General features: G+C 43.7%; 1 protein-coding gene across 1 annotated transcript; it reads right to left on the bottom strand.

Moving 5' to 3' along the window:
- Nucleotides 1-7,023: 7,023 nt before the first annotated feature.
- On the bottom strand, nucleotides 7,024-9,829 carry LOC121555837 (MARCKS-related protein 1-B). Its single transcript, XM_041869683.2, has 2 exons — nucleotides 9,525-9,829; nucleotides 7,024-8,439 (listed from the first exon to the last, which is right to left on the bottom strand). The coding sequence occupies exons 1-2, from the start codon at nucleotides 9,609-9,611 to the stop codon at nucleotides 7,876-7,878; spliced, it is 651 nt and encodes a 216-aa protein (XP_041725617.1). The 5' UTR covers nucleotides 9,612-9,829; the 3' UTR covers nucleotides 7,024-7,875.
- Nucleotides 9,830-19,965: the final 10,136 nt, after the last annotated feature.

Genomic DNA, 19,965 nt, shown 5'->3' with positions numbered 1-19,965 from the left:
TTGTTATCTCTCTCAGAATGACCTTCTTGATCTAAACCAGTCAGGTTTCAAGACTGGTCTATCAACTGAGACTGCTCTTCTCTGTGTCACGGAGGCTCTCCGCACTGCTAAAGCTAACTCTCTCTCCTCTGCTCTCATCCTTCTAGACCTATCTGCTGCCTTTGATACTGTGAACCATCAGATCCTCCTCTCCACCCTCTCCGAGTTGGGCATCTCCGGCGTGGCTCACTCTTGGATTGCGTCCTACCTCACAGGTCGCTCCTACCAGGTGGCGTGGCGAGAATCTGTCTCCGCACCACGTGCTCTCACCACTGGCTCAGTTCTAGGCCCTCTCCTATTCTCTCTATACACCAAGTCACTTGGCTCTGTCATATCCTCACATGGTCTCTCCTATCATTGCTACGCAGATGACACACAATTAATCTTCTCCTTTCCCCCTTCTGATAACCAGGTGGCGAATCGCATCTCTGCATGTCTGGCAGACATATCAGTGTGGATGACGGATCACCACCTCAAGCTGAACCTCGGCAAGACGGAGCTGCTCTTCCTCCCGGGGAAGGACTGCCGCTCCATGATCTCACCAATCACGGTTGACAACTTCGTTGTGTCCTCCTCCCAGAGTGCAAAGAACCTTGGCGTGACCCTGGACAACACCCTGTCGTTCTCCGCTAACATCAAAGCGGTGACCCGATCCTGTAGGTTCATGCTCTACAACATTCGCAGAGTACGACCCTACGTTACACAGGAAGCGGCACAGGTCCTAATCCAGGCACTTGTCATCTCCCGTCTGGATTACTGCAACTCGCTGTTGGCTGGGCTCCCTGCCTGTGCCATTAAACCCCTACAACTCATCCAGAACGCTGCAGCCGTCTGGTGTTCAACCTTCCCAAGTTCTCTCACGTCACCCCGCTCCTCCGCACACTCCACTGGCTTCCAGATGAAGCCCGCATCTGCTACAAGACCATGGTGCTTGCCTACGGAGCTGTGAGGGGAACGGCACCTCCGTACCTTCAGGCTCTGATCAGTCCCTACACCCAAACGAGGGCATTGCGTTCATCCACCTCTGGCCTGCTGGCCCCCCTACCTCTGCGGAAGCACAGTTCCCGCTCAGCCCAGTCAAAACTGTTCGCTTCTCTGGCACCCCAATGATGGAACAAGCTCCCTCACGATGCCAGGACAGCGGAGTCACTCACCACCTTCCGGAGACACTTGAAACCCCACCTCTTTAAGGAATACCTGGGATAGGATAAAAGTAATCCTTCTACCCCCCCCCCCAAAAAATATAATAATAAAAATAATAATAATAATAATAATAATAATTTGATATATTGTAAAGTGGTTGTCCCACTGGCTATCATAAGGTGAATGCACCAATTTGTAAGTCGCTCTGGATAAGAGCGTCTGTTAAATGACGAAAATGTAAATGTAAATGTAAAATTATCAATAGTTCAACTTTTAGCCACCAGATGGTTCCATTGTACTACAATAAGCAATTTGCTCAGCTTTGCATGTGTTGCTTATAAAATGCTGCCCACAGAGTTTTTGGCTATAGTCCTACCATCTCTGGTACCATACCTGTCTGAACAGCATACCTGTCCGCTACCCCACCCTTCTTTAAGGGGAAGTTCAGTATCTGTACTGAACTCAAACGGGCATAAGGGACATAAATGGTCACTTAGAGCCCCCCGCTGCTTTATGTTTTGGAACTCAGTCTGGGTCTCAAAATTCGGTTGTGCATCAGCAGTTTATCTCTTGTTATGTCAGTCACTGACAGTCACTCAATTAGCCATGTCAGCGAACAATTTTTAGACTGTTAAACTAGTAGTAATCATGGCTGAATACTGGACCGGGCACTGTATTCGGTCATAATTACAAAATAATTTTAAGTATGTTTTTTTTTTTTTTTAAGTATGTAAAAGTAAAAATAAAAGATAAATAAATAATAAACTAAAGTAAGAAAAATAAAAGTTACACAATAAAATAACAATATCGAGGCTACAGTGGGGAAAAAAAGTATTTAGTCAACCACCAATTGTGCAAGTTCTCCCACTTAAAAAGATGAGAGAGGCCTGTAATTTTCATCATAGGTACACGTCAACTATGACAGACAAAATGAGAAAAAAAATCCAGAAAATCACATTGTAGGATTTGTAATGAATTTATTTGCAAATTATGGTGGAAAATAAGTATTTGGTCACCTACAAACAAGCAAGATTTCTGGCTCTCACAGACCTGTAACTTCTTCTTTAAGAGGCTCCTCTGTCCTCCACTCGTTACCTGTATTAATGGCACCTGTTTGAACTTGTTATCAGTATAAAAGACACCTGTCCACAACCTCAAACAGTCACACTCCAAACTCCACTATGGCCAAGACCAAAGAGCTGTCAAAGGACACCAGAAACAAAATTGTAGACCTGCACCAGGCTGGGAAGACTGAATCTGCAATAGGTAAGCAGCTTGGTTTGAAGAAATCAACTGTGGGAGCAATTATTAGGAAATGGAAGACATACAAGACCACTGATAATCTCCCTCGATCTGGGGCTCCACGCAAGATCTCACCCCCGTGGGGTCAAAATGATCACAAGAACGGTGAGCAAAAATCCCAGAACCACACGGGGGACCTAGTGAATGACCTGCAGAGAGCTGGGACCAAAGTAACAAAGCCTACCATCAGAAACACACTACGCCGCCAGGGACTCAAATCCTGCAGTGCCAGACGTGTCCCCCTGCTTAAGCCAGTACATGTCCAGGCCCGTCTGAAGTTTGCTAGAGTGCATTTGGATGATCCAGAAGAGGATTGGGAGAATGTCATATGGTCAGATGAAACCAAAATATAACTTTTTGGTAAAAACTCAACTCGATCGTGTTTGGAGGACAAAGAATGCCTAGTTGCATCCAAAGAACACCATACCTACTGTGAAGCATGGGGGTGGAAACATCATGCTTTGGGGCTGTTTTTCTGCAAAGGGACCAGGACGACTGATCCGTGTAAAGGAAAGAATGAATGGGGCCATGTATCGTGAGATTTTGAGTGAAAACCTCCTTCCATCAGCAAGGGCATTGAAGATGAAACGTGGCTGGGTCTTTCAGCATGACAATGATCCCAAACACACCGCCCGGGCAATGAAGGAGTGGCTTCGTAAGAAGCATTTCAAGGTCCTGGAGTGGCCTAGCCAGTCTCCAGATCTCAACCCCATAGAAAATCTTTGGAGGGAGTTGAAAGTCTGTGTTGCCCAGCGACAGCCCCAAAACATCACTGCTCTAGAGGATATCTGCATGGAGGAATGGGCCAAAATACCAGCAACAGTGTGTGAAAACCTTGTGAAGACTTACAGAAAACGTTTGACCTGTGTCATTGTCAACAAAGGGTATATAACAAAGTATTGAGAAACTTTTGTTATTGACCAAATACTTATTTTCCACCATAATTTGCAAATAAATTCATTACAAATCCTACAATGTGATTTTCTGGATTTTTTTTCTCATTTTGTCTGTCATAGTTGACGTGTACCTATGATGAAAATTACAGGCCTCTCTCATCTTTTTAAGTGGGAGAACTTGCACAATTGGTGGCTGACTAAATACTTTTTTCCCCCACTGTATATACAAGGGGTATCGGTACCGAGTCGATGTGTGGGGGTACATGTTAGTCGAGGTAATTGAGGGAATATGTACATGTAGGTAGGTGTAAAGTGACTATGCATAGATAATAAACAGCGAGTAGCAGCAGCGTAAAAAAGGGGGACAATGCAAATAGTCCGGGTAGCCATGATTAACTGTTCAGCAGTCTTATTGCTTGGGGGTAGAAGCTGTTAAGAAGCCTTTTGGACCTAGATTTGGCGCTCCGGGTACCGCCTGCTGTGAGGCAGCAGAGAGAACAGTCTATGACTAGGGTGGCTGGAGTCTTTAACAATTTTTAGGGCCTTCCTCTGAAACCGCCTGGTATAGAGAAAATTAGTAGAATTGCATGATTTTTTTTTTTTTTTTTTTACATTGCTACGTTTTCTCTCCGCCCCATGGCAAAATGTGTAGAATTGCAGAATATTTGCTTTAAAACTGCAATATTTTCTCAACGCCCAATGGGTAAATGTGTAGAATTGCAGGGAATTAACTTTAAAACGTAAATTTTTCGTTCCACCGTCAAGAGGGGGGGACACTAAAATGTTTTGCTGTTTTCAGATTCATTTAAAAATTATATTTCATTAAAATTATACAAACTGATCATGATTTGGCATTTAAATCTATTTATTTTTAATGAAATCTGCTTACACTGTGGAACTAGTAGCCCTTTCAAGCAGTCAATTACCAAAAGCGCCCTCTTTGGCCTCATGGGTGGAATGTTATTAATATTTTTAATAATCTCATAATTCACAAAGATTATTTTCAAAAATCCAGACGAAAATCCGATATTTCTATGTCAAACAGTTATGTTATATTTCAGTCTTCTATGATTTATATAAAGCGTAATATTGGGATGGAAATTCTAAATGGAATACATTTCAACTCTATATCTGACATGGTACAGGTGTTTTCTTTTTTTTTTACCATGTGTGTGAGGTGTATACTTTTGTTTCAATGCAGTAAAAGGTTAAAGCATTTTATCCATAGTGTCAAGCTTGAAGAGAGTGGATTCTCCTGCTGCCAGCTGTCTGTCTATGAAGAGTGACAAGTCAATGAACCAACCCCTTAACTTTGGAGTTGGAGTGGGCCTCCTTGATCTAAGATGATTCCCAAGAACAGGGCCACGTCCAACAGGCAAACATTGTGGAACGTTGCAGATACAAATGTCATGAATAGAGCTGACATATGATTCCTTAATCTACCTGTCCGAGAGGCATGTTTGTTCTATATGTTATATCTGAATGTTGCACAACGTTGTGCACTGCTGAACGCACCCCAGATGTTTCTTAACCTGTTGCATGCCAACATTTGACCTGTATTTTGCCTCGCAAAGAGATTCAGGAAGAGGAAACAGAACATGTTTGTTGTACTGTTTGCCATTCCTGACTTCTTACTCGTGCTCAGGAAAACCTTCCGAATCATAATGTAGAAAATACATGTTGTCAGGAGGAAGGATGCTATGCCTTCTAGATATACTACATGACCAATAGTATGTGGACACCTGCTCGTCGAACATCTCGTTACAAAATCATGGGCATTAATAGGGAGTTGGTCCCCCCCTTTGCTGCTTTAACAGCCTCACTCTTCTGGGAAGGCTTTCCACTAGATGTTGGAACATTGCTGCGGGGACTTGCTTCCATTCGGCCACAAGAGCATTAGTGAGGTCGGGCACTGAAGTTGGGCGATTAAGCCTGGCTCGCAGTCGGCATTCCAATTAATCTCAAAGGTGTTCGATGGGGTTGAGGTCAGGGCTCTGTGCAGGCCAGTCAAGTTCTTCCACACCGATCTCGACAAACCATTTCTGTATGACATGCTGAGACAGGAAAGGGCCTTCCCCAAACTGTTGCCACAAAGTTGGAAACATAGAATCGTCTAGAACTAAAGGGCCTAGCCTGAACCATGAAAAACAGCCCCAGACCATTATTCCTCCTCCACCAAACTTTACAGTTGGCACTATGCATTCGGGCAGGTAGTGTTCTCTTGGCATCCGCCAAAAACCAAGATTTGTCCGTCAGATGGTGAAGCGTGATTCATCACTCCAGAGAACGCTTTTCCACTGCTCCAGAGTATCCAAAATGATGACAAATTAGGTATTGTCCACTCGTTTTGTTGTAGGTGGTCTACTACTATGTGTGATATGTTGATTACATATGTAATTGGTCAGGCTTGTCAAGAATGTCAGGCTTTCTCTTAGCTGGATTGTGGACTATGAGAAGTATAAAACACACCAATGTGCTCTTATAAGAATCACATTCCTATCTGAAAAATGTAATGTAACTTATTGATTCTTAGAATTGGAAAGCACATTGTACACTGAACAAAAATATAAACAGGTGTAAAGTGTTGGTCCCATGTTTCATGAGCTGACGTAAAAGATCCCAGAAATGTTCCAGACGCACAAAAAGCTTATTTCTCTCAAATTTTGTGCACAAATTTGTTTACATCTGTTAGTGAGCATTTCTCCTTTGCCAAGATTATTGATCCACCTGACAGGTGTAGCATATCAAGAAGCTGATTAAACAGCATGATCATTACACAGGTGCACCTTGTGCTGTGGACAATAAAAGGCCACTCTAAAATGTGCAGTTTTTCACACAACACAATGCCACAGATGTCTCAAGTTTTGAGGGAGCGTGCAATTGGCATGCTGACTGAAGTTATGTCCACCAGAGCTCTTGCCAGATAATTTAATGTTCCTATCTCTACCATAAGACAAACGTCGTTTTAGAGAATTTGGCAGTACGTCCAACTCACAACCGCAGCGTATGGTGTCATGTGGGTGAGTGGTTTGCTGATGTCAACGTTGTGAACAGAGTGCCCCATGGTGGCGGTGGGGTTATGGTATGGGCAGGCATAAGCTACGGACAACGAACACAATTGCATTTTATCGATGGCAATTTGAATGCACAGAGATACCGTGACGAGATCCTGAGGCCCATTGTCGTGCCATTCATCCGCCACCATCACTTTATGTTTTAGCATGATAATGTACGGCCCCATGTCGCAACATTCCACAGGCCACAATCAACAGCCTGATCAACTGGAGATGTGTCGCACTGCATGAGGCAAATGGTGGTCACACCAGATACTAACAGGTTTTCTGATCTACACCCCTACCTTTTTTTTTTAAAGATATCTGTGACCAACAGATGCATATCTGTATTCCCAGTCATGTGAAATCCATAGATTAGGGCCTAATTTATTTATTTCAATTGACTGATTTCCTTATATGAATTGTAACTCAGTAAAATCTTAGAAATTGTTGCATGTTGCGTTTATATTTTTGTTCAGTATAGTTAGAGGAATGATTCTGACCACAATAAACAGTTCATCCTTATGTTGAGTGCACTATACTAATATCCACCCTTCCCACCTAAAAATAACCATCTCCATACAACAATGGGCAGGTATTGGTAACCAACATTTATTTACTATTTTCAACTTTACAATAAAACCATAAACATCTGTCAACATTAGCAAAATAAAGAACAGAATCAGTCCAAAGTATTTACAGAGACCATAAAGCAGATTCAGACTTACACCACAGACAGATCAACAACTCTGCTTCGTTTTAAAACTGCAACAGTGAACATAGCAAGCTTTATTGTTCTTTTTTATTGATTTTTTATAGCCAAGATAAAAATCTAAAATTATTGATTTTTTTTCTCTTCTTCTTCGTTAAACAAACAAGACGGAGCTTCTCTGAATCTTTAAAATGGTTCTCTATTGTACACCACAAAATACTTCAAATTTTGGGTTAAAATATAGGAATGTAGAAAGTTGGCAAGTCTCTTATTATTTCTATTTTTTTTTGTAATTTCATGTGGTGGTTGGTTGGTGTCCTGTCCTGTCTAGCTCGTTCGGTCGCGTTGATGCATCTTCTTGAGTTGGGTGTTTTGGGAAAGACGCGTCAACTCAACACCCATCCATAACTGTGTCTTCCACTCTCTGCTGTCCAATAAATCCATTGTCCCATAGCAACCAGCACATAATACTACCGGGTTCAGATGTCTCGCCGTAACCAGGGGCCGTAACCAGGGAAGTAAACTAGTGAATCTAGTCTTGTTACCATGACAAAAGTGGCACGAAGGAGTCTCTCACATAAATGTGTATATATTTACATATACATATATCTATACATATGTATACATATATATGCATACATATATACATATATATATATATTTATAACTCTATTTTTTCTCTCTCTCTTGAAAAACAGTTCACAGTCCTTTGTTGTGGGTAAAGATACAATCACTCTGCTTTCTGTTGGGAGGGGGTTGCTGCCACGGGGGTCGAGTTGGTCTCCTCTGTTGGTTTGGTGGGCTCTGGGGCAGGAGCAGCAGCCGCCTCCTTCACCTCCACCTTCACCTCCTCCTTAGGAGCCTCCTTCACCTCCTCTGCTTTAGCCTGCACATCCTCTGCCTTAGGGGCTTCTGTAGCAGGAGCAGCAGCCTCCACCTTCACCTCCTCCTCTTTCTTCTCCTCCGTGGCCACAGCGGCTCCGTTCTCCGGTGGTTTCTCCTCAGCGGGAGCGGCTGCCTCCTCCTTCACCTCCTCCTTCTTGGTCTTCTTCAGTTTCAGGCCCTTGAAGTTGAATGATTTCTTCAGGGAGAACTTCTTCTTCTTTTTGGGGGTATCCTTGGCGGCGGCCTCACCTTCCGGTTTGGCGGCCTCCCTGTCGGCGGCTGGCGCTGGCACGATGGCGTCCCCTCCTGCGCCTGCCTCGGGCTCCTTGGCGGCGGCGTCAGCGGAACCGTTGGTGGCGGCCGTGTCTGTGGCAGAGATGTCACCGTTGGACTTTACGTGGCCATTCTCCTAGGAGGGAAGGAGGGAAAGATGAAGGAACTAAATTAGAGGATGGTTCTAAAAAAAAATACAATTCAATCAATAAAGAAAATACTATTTACATTTGATTTTTACACTGTGACTCAAACACAACAATCAAAACATTTAGATATATAACGATATTTAGTCGTGCTCATCAATTAACCACCGTGTCGCTCAAAAGGCGACGCCTTGTAGTACCACCAGAAAACGACAGGCGGCGACGGTGCCACATCACAGACAGGGGTCTCTCTTTCAATAAAGACTTGGACCGGTCGATGAAAAAACAATAAATTGTATTAAAAATGTTAATGAAACCGATGATGCATTGACAAAATTGTACATTAAATTTCACAGGGTGAAGATGTGATTTATGTCGATTTTGCATGTTTGTCTATAAAATAACGTTTACAGTCACTGATCGAGACATGTCTAGACTCGCCGGTTCTGAGGGGCTGCAACTTCATCCGTCATGGATGGGCTGCATAAATTCGGTGTGATTAGATTGACATCCACTGTTAAAACGCTGCTTTTGAATCCATAATTCACAAATTAACGTTACCGCTGATATTTTATGCATGAGGGTTAGCTTGTCTACGTGCGCCCTCGCCTTCTCAACCCTCCCTCATGGCATTTGATATGGCACTTGTATCAAATACACGGCTTTGGAACTGCCTAGTCAGGATAGCTAGAACCTAGGTTAGTTACCGGTTGCCTATGCTCCCGGTCCAAACCCTGATTAACTACGTTATTTTACATTTTCAGAATATATATATTTCAAACAGCAGATCATGGCTTTAGCAGCCAGCACGTTGGCAGTTTCATCCTCCCGCGTCTGAATCTAGTGTACGTAGCTAGCTAGCCGTCACTGGGTGACAAGATAACTTTTGCACTGACCCCCTCTGACCAAAGCAAGGTGCACATTTATCTTCCAAAAATCTAATCGAAACAGACCAACCTCGGTTTTTAAATTAATAGCAACATTATACCACAGAACATCTTTGCTAAGCTACTTTTAGTTAGTTGGGTAAAAGGTGTGTCGTCTGGTGGCCCATGGATGAGAGAGCGTCCCATACCTGTCCGTTAGTTTTGACCGCAGCAACATCCGCGGCAGCAGCATTCGCCTCCACGACTACCTCTCCCTTGGACGCTTGGGAACCCATCGTTGTTCGGTGTTTTCAAAAGGAAATTTTAAAAGGAAAAACACACAAAGTGGTTTCAATTTAATCCAGCCCCACGCAGTGTTATGGATCCAATGGTAAAAGAGGCGAACATGTAATTTGGGGGGGTCCTTTGAAGAAAAATAGCTAGTTTCTTAGGCTTTTCTTCGTAGTTCAACCTGTCGCTCCCGTTGAAAGATACCCACTAGTTTCAACACTGCTTGAACGCAGCGCTTGAAGATAGACCAAGAGACCACCCATGGGCGTGGTCACACGAGTCTATCCAATCATGAGCAACTTTATGAGTTCTCTCCGCCCTCTTCAAAAGACCCTCAAACATTCTCTCCCCCCCATCATATTCCAATGGTCTCTCCCCCCCATCATATTCCAATGGTCTCTCCCCCCATCATATTCCAATGGTCTCTCCCCCCCATCATATTCCGATGGACTGGATTGAGCGACTGAATGGCGAGAGTAGTGAGTCGCTATGAGTGAGTGCAGTTTAGAATACTGGCAAAATGATTTCACGCTCATTTCTTTTTTTTTTATAGTCGTGCAACGACGTGCGCATCTACCAAATCGAATACAGATTGAACACCATTACATTTGCCTGGAAACCCGATGTTGAATTGCATTGAATTCTATGTCTGGCAGAAATGAGTGTTTGAATCAGGAACGTTTCATTTTATTCAACGTTCTAGTTTGTAGAGGTCGTGAGAGGAAACGTTGCTGATGCAAATGCACATTTCTGCCCAACATAGGATTCAATGCTATTCAAATTCGGGTTGCCAGGCAACCTTGACATCTTCAAAGGTTTGTTTGTTCCCCTCGACTTGTCAACAACATGTGACGTGGCTATCACGCACATTCCAACCGTTTGCCCATACAAACATAAGCTACCTTCTACAGCCGTTTAGACATCCTAGCTGTTTACTCGTTCATGCTTGCTCAAGTTGCTCCAGACTTCCACTTCCAATCACTTTTTAACAACAACAACACCAATAACTCTGAATGCATTTGGCTGATTTAATGGAGAAAACAAGGCAAGCACAATCATATCAATATCTTTTACCAGAATGAGATTAACATTGACCTGTTGAATCCCATCGGACACACACTATGTCTGCCCAATGTGATTGCCTATGAGTGTACTGCACCATGGTTTGTAAATGTAAACCCTGGCCTGAAACTTGTTGTCTTGCAAGTTATGACACAATTTTACATCCCTAGTAAGAACGAAATGATGACCACGTTTACATGCGCACCAATATTCCGTTATTATTCGGGATACTCAAGTATTCTGTTTTTGAGTTGATGCACATACCATCATATCCCGTTTACAATAACCCGAAAAAGCTTGTATCCCGGTTTTGAGAAAGCCCGATAAGAAGCCTGGGCTATGCTGATTTTAGGAATACTATGGCATGTTAACATCTTATCCCATTTAGGCCAACTGTTGTTTTTCACGGTCTGCGCAGGCTCAGTTTTGCATTTCATGGATGTTGGGTGGTTTTTAGTTTTCATCTTATTGTGAAACAAATCACTTATAATAATTCCATAATAATTAATTTAGCTGGTACTCCATGCTGGACCTTATAGCCACTGGCTACTTTCACGCCTAATTTAGACACGTTTCTGCTTATAATTTCCGACATTTGGTAGGCCATTTGTTTGTCAACTATAGTTAGATACATGCAGCTTCTCTTCTGTCATAACTTGTTGACCTATGAGAACAAATAAAGTAGTGCTCAACAGAATAATGTCTTACATTGATAGAAAGAACAGTAATCTAGTTAACACTGGTAAAGTTGTCTGTTTCGTTTAGGGACCGGGAGAAAACACTGAGAAAACGATGAAAACTGAAAAGCTGAGAAAACGATGAAACACGTTTCTGACAAGACTTCAGTTGATCTTGGGTGCATCATTTATGCAATTGAAATACTGTCTGCTTGCATAACAGTGTCAAAGATAACACCTTACAGGCTTATTCACATTTTCTCAAGAGATGCTGAAATAGATACATCATATTTACAAAATTAACATTTGTTCATCATTTTAATGGAAGAAATGCATAATTCTGCAGGAGTTAATATGATATTAGGCTACATGTGAGAGGTTATAGTGCTACAGTCAGTGTCCATATTTCAGTAACTATTCCATTTAACCCATGTGAATTTAAATTAGGAATATTCAGTTTATTAATGAATACAGGGATACTGGTGAGGGGGATATCAAAGGTGCATGCAAACAGCTTATCCAGAATACAGTGTGCATGTAAACATGATCAATGAGAGAGAGAGAGAGAGGGAGAGGGGGAGAGAGAGAGAGAGAGAGAGAGGGAGAGGGGGAGAGAGAGAGAGAGAGAGTGCCAACCATTGTCACACTGATAACCTTTCTCACATCCCTCCTCTCTCTTCCTCCGTCTCTCTCTCCCTCACCCTCCTCTCCCTCTCATTTCTCTCCATGACATATAGTCTCCACTGTCTGGCTCTAGAATGCATGGCATGCCAAGTCCTTACCGCAAATTTTATAGTTCTCACATATTTTTGAGGGTAGAGAGAGAGGGAGGTGAAGAGAGACTGGGGTAAAGGGTTAGGTTAGAACAGGACTGAGGTGAAGGGTTAGGTTAGAACAGGACAGGACAGGGGTGGGGTGAAAGCTTAGCTTAGAACAGGACAGGACAGGGGTGAAGGGTTAGGTTAGAACAGGACAGGGGTGAAGGGTTAGGTTAGAACAGGACAGGGGTGGGGTGAAAGCTTAGCTTAGAACAGGACAGGACAGGGGTGAAGGGTTAGGTTAGAACAGGACAGGGGTGAAAGGTTAGGTTAGAACAGGACAGGGGTGAAAGGTTAGAATAGGACAGGATAGGGGTGAAGGGTTAGGTCAGAACAGGACAGGGGTGGTGTGAGGGGTTAGTTTAGAACAGGACAGTGATGGGGGTGAGGTTTGGTTAGAACAGGGGTGAAAGGTTAGAACAGGACAGGGATGGGGTGAAAGCTTAGAACAGGACAGGGGTGAAGGGTTAGGTTAGAACAGGACAGGGGTGGGGTGAAAGCTTAGCTTAGAACAGGACAGGACAGGGGTGAAGGGTTAGGTTAGAACAGGACAGGGGTGAAAGGTTAGAACAGGACAGGATAGGGGTGAAGGGTTAGGTCAGAACAGGACAGGGGTGGTGTGAGGGGTTAGTTTAGAACGGGACAGTGATGGGGGTGAGGTTTGGTTAGAACATGACAGGGGTGGGGTAGGTACATGGGACTATTGAGGAGGTGGCAGTGAGTAAGTGAGTGAGTAAGTTTGTTAAAGCCTGTGAAAATCTGTTACTACAGTACAGAGACCGGACAGACAGATGCTGATGTGTTCTCTCAATACTCACAGAGCTGGAATTAGTTTCCAGACAATTGTGAATCATTCCACCACAGCATTTACAGTTGAAGTCGGAAGTTTACGTACACTTAGGTTGGAGTCATTAAAACTCGTTTTTCAACCACTCCACAAATTTCTTGTTAACAAACTATAGTTTTGGCAAGTGGGTTAGGGACATCTACTTTGTGCATGACACAAGTAATTTTCCCAACAATTGTTTACAGACAGATTATTTCACTTATAATTCACTGTATCACAATTCCAGTGGGTCAGAAGTTTACATACACTAAGTTGACTGTGCCTTTAAACAGCTTGGAAAATTCCAGAAAATGATGTCATGGTTTAGAAGCTTCTGATTGACATAATTTGAGTCAATTGGAGGTGTACCTGTGGATGTATTTCAAGGCATACCTTCAAACTCAGTGCCTCTTTGCTTGACATCATGGGAAAATCAACATAAATCAGCCAAGACCTCAGAAAAAAAATTGTAGACCTCCACAAGTCTGGTTCATACTTGGGAGCAATTTCCAAATGCCTGAAGGTACCACGTTCATCTGTACAAACAATAGTACGCAAGTATAAACACCATGGGACCACGCAGCCGTCATACCGCTCAGGAAGGAGACACGTTCTGTCTCCTAGAGATGAACGTACTTTGGTGCGAAAAGTGCAAATCAATCCCAGAACAACAGCAAAGGACCTTGTGAAGATGCTGGAGGAAACAGGTACACAAGTATCTATATCCACAGTAAAACGAGTCCTATATCGACATAACCTGAAAGGATGCTCAGCAAGGAAGAAGCCACTGCTCCAAAACCACCATAAAAAAGCCAGACTATGGTTTGCAACTGCTCATGGCGACAAAGATCGTACTTTTCGGAGAAATGTCCTCTGGTCTGATGAAACAAAAATAGAACTGTTTGGCCATAATGACCATCATTATGTTTGGAGGAAAAAGGGGGCTGCTTGCAAGCCGAAGAACACATTACATTTACATTTACATTTTAGTCATTTAGCAGACGCTCTTATCCAGAGCGACTTACAGTTAGTGAATACATTATTTAATTTTTTTATACTGGCCCCCGTGGGAATCGAACCCACAACCCTGGCGTTGCAAACGCCATGCTCTATCAACTGAGCTACATCCCTGCCGGCCATTCCCTCCCCTACCCTGGACGACGCTGGGGTCACAACCGTGAAGCACGGGGGTTGGCAGCATCATGCTGTGGGGATGCTTTGCTGCAGGAGGAACTGGTGCACTTCACAAAATAGATGGCATCATGAGGAAAGGAAAATTATGTGGATATATTGAAGCAACATCTCAAGACATCAGTCAGGAAGTTAAAGCTTGGTCGCAAATGGGTCTTCCAAATGGACATTGACCCCAAGCATACTTCCAAAGTTGTGGCAAAATGGCTTAAGGACAACAAAGTCAAGGTATTGGAGTGGCCATCACAAAGCCCTGACCTCAATCCTATAGAACATTTGTGGGCAGAACTGAAAAAGCGTGTTAGAGCAAGGAGGCCTACAAACCTGACTCAGTTACACCAGCTCTGTCTGGAGGAATGGGCCAAAATTCACCCAATTTATTGTGGGAAGCTTGTGGAAGGCTACCCGAAACGTTTGACCCAAGTTAAACAATTTAAAGGCAATGCTACCAAATACTAATTGAGTGTACTGTATGTAAACTTCAGACCCACTGGGAATGTGATGAAATAAATAAAAGCTTAAATAAATAATTCTCTCTACAATTATTCTGACATTTCACATTCTTAAAATAAAGTGGTGATCCTAACTGACCTAAAACAGGGAATTTTTCTAGGATTAAATGTCAGGAATTGTGAAAAACTGAGTTTAAATGTATTTGGCTACGGTGTATGTAAACTTCCAACTTCAACTGTACATACACTCCAACCCCACCCAATCAAGTCATTGGAAATTACCTGAGGGCCCACAGATTATTGCGTTTTCATCCCTGCCCTTATCTGTTTATTAGGTATATTACACAATGAGAGGTGCTTTCCATTGAAAAAACTAATGTGGATTCCAGTTAGAGTCAAGAGTTCATCACCTTTGACAGTAACAGGTGGGTCTCCTATGTACAGTAACAGGTGGGTCTCCTATGTACAGTAACAGGTGGGTCTCCTATTTACAGTAATAGGTGGGTCTCCTATTTACAGTAACAGGTGGGTCTCCTAAGTACAGTAACAGGTGGGTCTCCTATTTGCAGTAACAGGTGGGTCTCCTATTTACAGTAACAGGTGGGTCTCCTAAGTACAGTAACAGGTGGGTCTCCTAAGTACAGTAACAGGTGGGTCTCCTATGTACAGTAACAGGTGGGTCTCCTATTTACAGTAACATGTGGGTCTCCTATTTGCAGTAACAGGTGTGTATCCTATTTACAGTAACAGGTGGGTCTCCTAAGTACAGTAACAGGTGGGTCTCCTAAGTACAGTAACAGGTGGGTCTCCTATGTACAGTAACTTGTGGGTCTCCTATTTGCAGTAACAGGTGTGTATCCTATGTACAGTAACAGGTGGGTCTCCTATTTACAGTAACAGGTGGGTCTCCTATTTACAGTAACAGGTGTGTCTCCTATTTACAGTAACAGGTGGGTCTTCTATTTGCAGTAGCAGGTGGGTCTCCTAAGTACAGTAACAGGTGGGTCTCCTATTTACAGTAACAGGTGGGGGGGTGGAGGAAGGATAGCAAGGGGGTTTGGAAGGATAAAGAAGGGGGTAGCAAGAGGGAGAGAGGAGGGAAGAAGAAGGTAGTTAAAGAGCGTTGGGAAGGCGTTATGGAAAGGGAGAGAGAGCGTTGGGAAGGCGTTATGGAAAGGGAGAGAGAGCGTTGGGAAGGCGTTATGGAAAGGGAGAGAGAGCGTTGGGAAGGCGTTATGGAAAGGGAGAGAGAGCGTTGGGAAGGCGTTATGGAAAGGGAGAGAGAGCGTTGGTAAGGCGTTATGGAAAGGGAGAGAGAGCGTTGGGAAGGCGTTATGGAAAGGGAGAGAGAGCGTTGGGAAGGCGTTATGGAAAGAGAGAGAGCGTTGGGAAGGCGTTATGGAAAGGGAGAGAGAGCGTTGGGAAGGCGTTATGGAAAGGGAGAGAGAGAGAGAGATGCACACAGAGGGGAGCAATTTACATCGTGTTTTGTTTCCAAACTTTCTGTAAAAATCTACCTTAACTTAAGTAATACCACATAAGTTCCACTAAATACTCTGAGTAATATGGTTGTTTTTGTTGAGGAATGTAGAGTAACATTTTCAGTGATAATCTTCTGAATCCTATCAACATGGGCCCCTTACATACTGGTCACATAACAAGCTATGGATCCTCTAACTCACCTGAGACAATAACAGACATATGGCCTAGTGTCATGGTCTCTGAGATAACAGACATATGGCCTAGCGTCATGGTCTCTGAGATAACAGACATATGGCCTAGCGTCATGGTCTCTGAGATAACAGACATATGGCCTAGCGTCATGGTCTCTGAGATAACAGACATATGGCCTAGCGTCATGGTCTCTGAGATAACAGACATATGGCCTAGCGTCATGGTCTCTGAGATAACAGACATATGGCCTAGCGTCATGGTCTCTGAGATAACAGACATATGGCCTAAGCGTCATGGTCTCTGAGATAACAGACATATGGCCTAGCGTCATGGTCTCTGAGATAACAGACATATGGCCTAGCGTCATGGTCTCTGAGATAACAGACATATGGCCTAGCGTCATGGTCTCTGAGATAACAGACATATGGCCTAGCGTCATGGTCTCTGAGATAACAGACATATGGCCTAGCGTCATGGTCTCTGAGATAACAGATGTCAATACACATCAGATGAATAATAGTTATGACTTTATCTCTGAGCGCTAGGGGGGGTCAAGCCTGGGGTCAAGCCTGGGTTCAAGAGGTCAGAGCAAAAGGCTCACATGTCGAACAGCACAGTGGGATGTTGGGGATGACGGAAGTTGTCTCTAGACAACTGTCGTATAGGGTCAGTTGTGTGTTTTCCCCAATAAAAGTTAAGGTTAGGATTTGGTGAGGGTAATCTTGAAATCTAGAAACTCATAATATATCTATTTTCTAAGAGGTACGTTGAGCCTGACAGGGTGGGGAGAGTGGGATCCAACTCCAATAACACACCATTGAAGTAGTAACTGTTAATTGTATGCTTCCTTCTTCTGTAGTCATCTGAATGGAATCCACCTAAATGCCCAGAGAGTCTCATATGTCTTATAGGGCAGCTCTGTTCCCTGTGGCTCTGTCTCTCTATCAGACCAGAGGGATTTCTGGGGGGAAAGATAGGTGCTTTCCATGGTGAATACAGAGAGATTTACACACAGTATGGAGATCCCTACCAGTAAGCAAGTCATATATTTACTTTCACTTTCTCTCTCTCTCTCTCTCTCTCTCTCTCTCTCTCTCTCTCTCTCTCTCTCTCTCTCTCTCTCTCTCTCTCTCTCTCTCTCTCTCTCTCTCTCTCTCTCTCTCTCTCTCTCTCTCTCTCTCTCTCTCTCTCTCTCTCTCTCTCTCTTTCTCTTTCTCTTTCTCTTTCTCTTTCTCCAGTGTGGGGAATCCCAGGATCAGAGAGTGAGTGTGTGAGTGTGTTTGTGGGTGTGCGTGTGCGTGTGTGCATGGCATAGAAGTGCATATTTTTTGTGTCTTTATATTAAGTTCAATCTAACTACATATTATATACTTGATTGTAGTCGTGGATCAAGATCTAGTCAGATAACTGCATTATCACACACACACACACGCGCACACACACACACACACACACACACACACACACACACACACACACACACACACACACACACACACACACACACACACACACACACACACACACACACACACACACACACACATTTCTCTGTCTGGATAATGAGCCACACACTGTCCATGTAGTCTTATCACTGAGACCATGGCCTGTGTGTATCAGTAATGAACTAAGGAGACAAATAGTTTGTTTACCACAGGGCTGTGTCCCAAATGGCACCCTATTCCCTATATAGTGCACTACTTTAGACCAGAGCCCTATTCCCTATATAGTGCACTACTTTAGACCAGAGCCCTATTCCCTATATAGTGCACTACTTTAGACCAGAGCCCTATTCCCTATGTAGTGCACTACTTTAGACCAGGGCCCTATTCCCTATATAGTGCACTACTTTAGACCAGAGCCCTATTCCCTATGTAGTGCACTACTTTAGACCAGAGCCCTATTCCCTATGTAGTGCACTACTTTAGACCAGAGCCCTATTCCCTATGTAGTGCACTACTTTAGACCAGAGCCCTATTCCCTATATAGTGCACTACTTTAGACCAGAGCCCTATTCCCTATATAGTGCACTACTTTAGACCAGAGCCCTATTCCCTATATAGTGCACTACTTTAGACCAGGGCCCTATTCCCTATATAGTGCACTACTTTAGACCAGGGCCCTATTCCCTATATAGTGCACTACTTTAGACCAGGGCCCTATTCCCTATATAGTGCACTACTTTAGACCAGAGCCCTATTCCCTATATAGTGCACTACTTTAGACCAGAGCCCTATTCCCTATCTAGTGCACTACTTTAGACCAGAGCCCTATTCCCTATATAGTGCACTACTTTAGACCAGAGCCCTATTCCCTATGTAGTGCACTACTTTAGACCAGAGCCCTATTCCCTATATAGTGCACTACTTTAGACCAGAACCCTATTCCCTATATAGTGCACTACTTTAGACCAGAGCCCTATTCCCTATATAGTGCACTACTTTAGACCAGAGCCCTATTCCCTATGTAGTGCACTACTTTAGACCAGAGCCCTATTCCCTATGTAGTGCACTACTTTAGACCAGAGCCCTATTCCCTATGTAGTGCACTACTTTAGACCAGGGCCCATAGGGCTCACTATGTCATTTGGGAGGTAGCCAGGGATATAAGGATGGTGTCAGAGCAGCACAGAGGTAAGGTAAGGCTATTCACTATGGACTATGTTTCTACATGTCACTTCAATTAACACACACAAACATCGCACTGTGCGTCCTTACGTGTGTGTGTGTGTACGGGCGCATGCATGTTGGTGTCTCTCCTGAAGGAGATGATGAAAGGAAACAAGATAGAGATAGATAGAGAGAGAGAGAGAGAGAGAGAGAGAGAGAGAGAGAGAGAGAGAGATAGGCTCTGCTCACAATTACTGGCCTGAGGCCAAGCCACACGACCAACAACATTAGACACTTAATGGAACACAAAGCCTTCACTATTTCATCCTGGAATATCCAAGGCCTGAGGTCATCTGCCTTTGACCTAAAGAGCAGGAACCTGGACTTCACCAAAGAAATCGGAAATACAGACATTGTCATCCTACAAGAAACATGGTATAGAGGAGATGGACCCACTGGTTGCCCTCTAGGTTACAGAGAGCTTGTAGTCCCATCCACCAAACTACCAGGTGTGAAACAGGGAAGGGACTCAGGGGGTATGCTAATTTGGTATAGAGCAGACCTGACTCACTCTATTAAATTAATCAAAACAGGAACATTTTACATTTGGCTAGAAATTCAAAAGGAAATTATCTCAACAGAGAAAAATGTCCTCCTGTGTGCTACCTATATCCCCCCCACTAGAATCCCCATACTTTAATGAAGACAGCTTCTCCATCCTGGAAGAGGAAATCAATCATTTCCAGACCCAGGGACATGTACTAGTCTTTGGCGACCTAAATGTCAGAACTGGACAAGAACCTGACACCCTCAACACTCAGGGGGACAAACACCTACCTGGAGGTGACAGCATTCCCTCCCCCATATGCCCCCCACTAGGCACAACTACGACAACATAACCAACAAAAACTGGTCACAACTCCTGCAGCTCTGTCGCTCACTGGTTATGTACATAATCAATGGTAGGCTTCGAGGGGACTCCTGTGGTAGGTACACCTATAGCTCATCTCTTGGCAGTAGTACTGTAGACTACTTTATCACTGACCTCAA

Source organism: Coregonus clupeaformis, chromosome 8, assembly GCF_020615455.1.
Source record: "Coregonus clupeaformis isolate EN_2021a chromosome 8, ASM2061545v1, whole genome shotgun sequence".
NCBI classification, from domain to species: domain Eukaryota; kingdom Metazoa; phylum Chordata; class Actinopteri; order Salmoniformes; family Salmonidae; genus Coregonus; species Coregonus clupeaformis.
This window is presented reverse-complemented; position numbering and strand designations above follow the sequence as displayed.

Coding starts and splice junctions, on each gene's coding strand:
- LOC121555837 (XM_041869683.2), bottom strand. CDS start 9,611: ATGGGTTCCCAAGCGTCCAAGGGAGAGGTAGTCGTGGAGGCGAATGCT. Junction 8,440..9,524: donor CGGTCAAAACTAACGGACAG/GTATGGGACGCT, acceptor CTTCCCTCCTAG/GAGAATGGCCACGTAAAGTC.